Below are 5,328 nucleotides of genomic sequence, written 5' to 3'. Positions count from 1 at the left end.
AAAAACCCAAAACATGAATAAAAAATGACGCCAGCAAAAACAACGACAACAACTATGACCGAAATCACCAAAAACTAGACACAAAAATTGGTTTAAATGCTGCCGTGCTCTGCTAGCGGAGGTGTGTCTGGAATTTTGAACTTTACCAATTCCACACTAACAACACAGCACAACTGCGCGGTCTCTATGCTGAACTGCATTACAGCTTGTCGTATCGCATTGAATTGCATTGATCTGTTTTGTGTGTGTTGTGGCTTTCTGCCCGGTCTTGAAGTCATATTGTGTGGCAGAATGCCTTTATTTCTATCTTTCTGGCCAAGTTGTGACTTTTTTTGTGGTGGGCAAAAGCGTGTCGATTCTTCTGCCGGTTTTCTGTAGAGGCGGCGATATTTTCGTGATGTTCATTTGTTTACATTGTTAGATTGTTTTTCAGGAGAGATCATTGTCATCCTCTTCGCTGTCGTTTGACTTGTGACGAGTATTATTATTTTTTTTGGTTGAAAATGTTATATTTTTTTTTAAGTTTTAATATTTTTTTCTGCTATTCAGCTGTGATCGCATAATTGACCAATTTGTAATTTAAAAAAAAAAACACATTTTCGACATTTAACGCTGTTATGATGTCTAGAGTTTGATTAAAAAATAGTAGTAATATTGTGAATACTCTAAATGGAAGCATTTATGGGTGAGTTACACTTGAATAGAGTGGCTATTCACGTTTTCACATTAAAGGTATTCGTTTCTATATCCGCATAACCTCAACGGGAATTGCCTTATTGAAATGTGATGAATTGGCAATATTATAATATTAAAAGGATTTCCATGAATTGTGTTTCCGCAATTATACAAATAAAATTGAATATAATATAAAAGCAGTAGGGAAAGTTTAAAAGTCGGACGCGGCCGACTATATGATACCCATCACCACTTTGGGTACATAGAAGAGATGCTAATATGTGCAATACCTTAAAAATTAAATCGTACGAAATTAAATATGAGATCTAATTAGATATCTGAACCGATTTCAATCAACCCATACATATACCATTGTGAAATCTATAGCATGTCAGTCGGGCAGAGTTGGATTCTTTGGCGTATGAAAGGAAGCACAATTATCTATGGGAGCTATATGGCAGCGATTTTGGTATCCTGCAGCGCAGTGCGCTCTCGATTAGTGCATGAACTCAGACGAAGACATATTTTAAAAAACCTATACACGTTATTCTGAAGCCATTTCAACAAAACTTAACACACGTCATTGTAGACGGAATTCAATACCATGTGCAAAATTTACATAAAATCGGCGAAAATATATATGGGAGTTATATCTAAATCTCAACCGATTTTTACATATCTTAACACAAATCATTATAAACTCAATTCAATAACCTCTGTCAAATTTCATGTCAATCAAACAAAAAATAGGCACTATGGTGCACCAATTACATAAAAGTGGACGAAGATATATATGAAAGCTTCACACTCAACATTCCATCTGATACGCTATACAAGACTTCGTGTCAATCGAAAATAGGGGCTTTGGTATTCCGATTATTTAAAATGTGGCGAACATATATAAGGTAGCTATATCTAAATCTGAACCTATTTATACAAAACTTCACACACGTCAATCTGCACTTCATTAAGTGCGCTGTGCAAAATTGTGTTTCAATTGGACACAAATTGGGTGAACTATTGTGCCATTGTCGACCTCACAAAAAAACTGACATATGGATAAAGAGGATAAAAAACATCCTTACAACAAATGTGTCAATACTCAGACGTGAATTCTACAAGCTAAGCATCCTCCGCTGCAACTATTTCGCGAACGACATCTACGATGCTAGTACTAGCACGGAACTTTATTTTCCAAATCCAACCCCATTACGAAACCTGATGCTTCACAGCAGGAAGAAGTTAATGAATTTTCCATTGGTACAGAGATGCCTAGAGACAGTGGGTACCTACCTTAGGGTCTTACACCACGGTGCTGTAAACACTAGTTAATACAAAGCGTCAACTAACACCTCCACACCAAGAATACAGGTACCAATTGATCACACGTATGAGGAGCGTAGCCCATCTACAACTCCTGCCTTTCTATGGGGCTAGATCCGCAAACCTAGGGGCCCTGACACCCATAGTACGGAAACCTTCGGTCAGGTTCATAGCCGAAGCTATTACCAGTAGAGGGCCAAACAGTTCGAGACTGATCACCCAAATATGTACTATAGCCTCTGCCCAGCTTAATAACCAAATCTACTACCATAAGAACTAATATTTGCTCGCAGAAGTGACCACCACCAAAGTCCAAAGTCCGGTAGATCATATCGCATATGTAAGCAGTCCCTTCTTGACCTTTAAGATGCTAGCTCTACGCACAACCTTCAAGTCACGGGTTGCTCCCCTAACATGACCTACAAAGATTTTGTAAACACTGTCCTACAAACGAGCATACTCGATGACATCATAATTCTCTGAAGGGTCTGAATCCTACGCCAGCCCACCGAAGTGGTAGCATAACCAAATTCCCCGGCACCATTAAAAATAATATTTGCTTGCTCTCTACAATGGAATAACCTTTCGCTGAGAGACTTTTTGATTGAAAAACATAATACCCTGCACCACAGTGTAGTGAAGGGTATAAAAATTCCTAACTCTTTTACAAGTGACCCTCGTTAACATCCTATTGGAGGTGATGACTGTAGTACTTCTGGGAAAATGGAGCCAGGGATCTCTGCTCATCCAGAACTTTTGAGGACACCGCTAAATGAAAAAAGATTCGTCGTGCAAGAGAAGGCAAGGACGTGTCCGTCCTTAAGTGTTAAATAGATGGATGACATTGTAAATCGATGCTAGGAGAAAATAAAGAAACCTGAAATAAAGAAACCATGAAATCATTTAAGTGGGAAGATCGGTTGAAAAATGAGACATATGATCGTTATTGGGTCAGTAGTGATCATTACATTCAATTCGCAGTATAAATCCATATAATAACGGAATTTGGGAGGTAACCGTTAACCATGTGGATCGTTGAAAATATTGCGAGCTCCACCGTGATTTCAAAAAACTGACGATCGTACCAAAATCGACGTAGAATTAGAGTATCCAAGATTCGTATTCTCTCTCTCTCTCTCTCTGTCGTCAGTTACTTGTACAAGTAAAACACATATTGTCAGGATTTTAAATGTTATCATCCATTTAAGGGATCCCACTCATTCTCGATTTTAAATTTCGACAATTTTTAATCTTGCCAGCCGGTTGAGCATACATTATGTTAAAGACTTGCAATTTTGCATACATGTATTTGAACATTTAAAGAAGAAGAAAAATATTTTTTGGAAAATCGCATATTTTCAACCAAAAAACCAGCTGGATAATCTTCAACAATTACATTTATATAGTTTATACGATAGTTATGTATTATTCATTGTTAGTTTTTGAGTTATCGTGCCCGCCATTCGTAAAAACACTGTTTTGAGATAAACGTTTTATGTTTTGAGAATCACTCATAGAGAACCACTCGGAAATCATTACCGCCATCGAAAAGATTGACCTTTCTTTAATTACAGAAAAGACAATTCCAATGGCCTTAAGAAACAGGGTCGATTTTTTGTTTCTCTATAGTATTTTTGTTTCGCTCTAAATAACATTCAAAGAAAATTAAAACTTTTATTTATTTTTCTTAAACTAGTATAAAGCTTTATTTACACATCTTATAAATATACAAATACTTATTTCATTTTACACTGACTATATTCCCTGAGTACATATTGCTATTGCTACAATAAAACTTCATGTAAATTAAAGCGATTTAGCATTCTTCTTCTCTTCTTCAACTTGTTCCTGGGCAGCTTTAGCAGCAGCCTTGGCACCTTCAGAGATTTCCGACAAAATGTTCGTACCGACTGGAATGAAACCATTCTTACCGGCTGTATAGTGTACTTCGATTTCACGACCCTCTTCATCGATATAACGATATGAGCCTGAAACCTCAAGAGCTTCATCTTCAGTGCCGGCATCTACAACATGAGCGGTTTCTTCACGGAATGATTTATCACCACCCTCGTAAGTGAATTGGAAAGAGCCATCGGGATTGTTGACACGTTCGTATTTAAGCAAGGGAATAATTTCACGTTTTTCGGTGGTGCTTTCAATGGCAGCAGCGAAGGCGCCGGTAGCAAGAGCCAAGATGCAGATCTAAAATAATACAAAGAAAAGAATTTTTAAAATTTTGAAATTAGGTATTTTTGGAAATAATAATATATATATATATATATATAAATACATTAATTATCGAAAATAGTTAGTCATAAGACCTATTAGGATTAAATATATTTCGTTTAATTTTATATAAATTCAATTGACTTGAATTTGGAATAAACTAGTATCGCCGATTTAAACATTTTCAGCGAGGAAAAAGGTCTGTAAATCGATTCGGTTAACATTCCAGATTCCTGTGAAATAAAAAAACTTCGTCTAACATGGTCTAAGTGTCTGTATTTGTAATTTTGTATTTAATTGTCTCAGATCACAAACCAGCCAGCAGACAACTTACAATGACAATGTCATTATATAAAGGTTCGGGTTTTTTCTATTATACACAAGCCGAGCTATAAATCTCGGTAAATCTTAATTTTAGCTCAGGTGTTAGCATAAGATTAATTTTTGGAATATCCAGTTTTGGCTCTATTTCGCTTCAAGTCATGTGGAACAGTTCAATTAACCATTATTATTGCCAAATATGTTAAGTACCATTTTTTCAGCATCGATTTAAGACGCAATTTATCATTTAGTTAAAATACACGTTTTAAACCCCAATTCCAAAAGTTAATTATTAGTCATACACAAAAATTAAGCAATCCATAACATGTGTATGTATGTAAAATATACATACATATATGTAAAATTGATTATCTTCACTTAATTACAAACACATGTATTAAAAATCGATTATTTATTATCTATAATCTAAACAAAATCTATTCACTTTTCAAAATCAATTCAAGATCACAAATATTTTTCAAAGTCATTTATAATTTACAATTACACGTTAGCACCACCACCATCAATTGTCACTGTCACATATATTAACTAATTTATTAAATCAATATGCTTTGGCCACTTACGAATTTGAACATTTTGCTTGTTTATTCTTTTGGTTAAGATCTTCTTCACTGTAGCGATGTCGTAACTAAACTTATTTCCAAGATCCAGAAATCCAGCATTTTTATACAAAAATAAAGATAAATTATACAGATGCTGAGTTTCTCTTATCTCCTCTCTCGTTTTGTTTGTTGTTCTTCTATTCACCTGATTACGGCATCA

At 35.3% G+C, this 5,328-nt stretch overlaps 1 protein-coding gene across 1 annotated transcript; it reads right to left on the bottom strand.

Annotated features, from left to right (window-relative positions):
* Positions 1 to 3,804: 3,804 nt before the first annotated feature.
* LOC133321531 (larval cuticle protein 65Ag1-like) lies at positions 3,805 to 4,200 on the bottom strand (the record flags this gene model as incomplete). The annotated part of the gene is made up of 1 exon (XM_061530614.1): positions 3,805 to 4,200. A coding segment is annotated over one exon (396 nt), but the record flags the coding sequence as incomplete, so codon positions are not given.
* Positions 4,201 to 5,328: the final 1,128 nt, after the last annotated feature.

The sequence above is a fragment of the Musca vetustissima genome, unplaced genomic scaffold, assembly GCF_032173495.1.
Source record: "Musca vetustissima isolate MV318-11 ecotype Yass unplaced genomic scaffold, APGP_CSIRO_Mvet_v1 utg28806, whole genome shotgun sequence".
In the NCBI taxonomy this organism is placed as follows: Eukaryota; Metazoa; Arthropoda; class Insecta; order Diptera; family Muscidae; genus Musca; species Musca vetustissima.
This window is presented reverse-complemented; position numbering and strand designations above follow the sequence as displayed.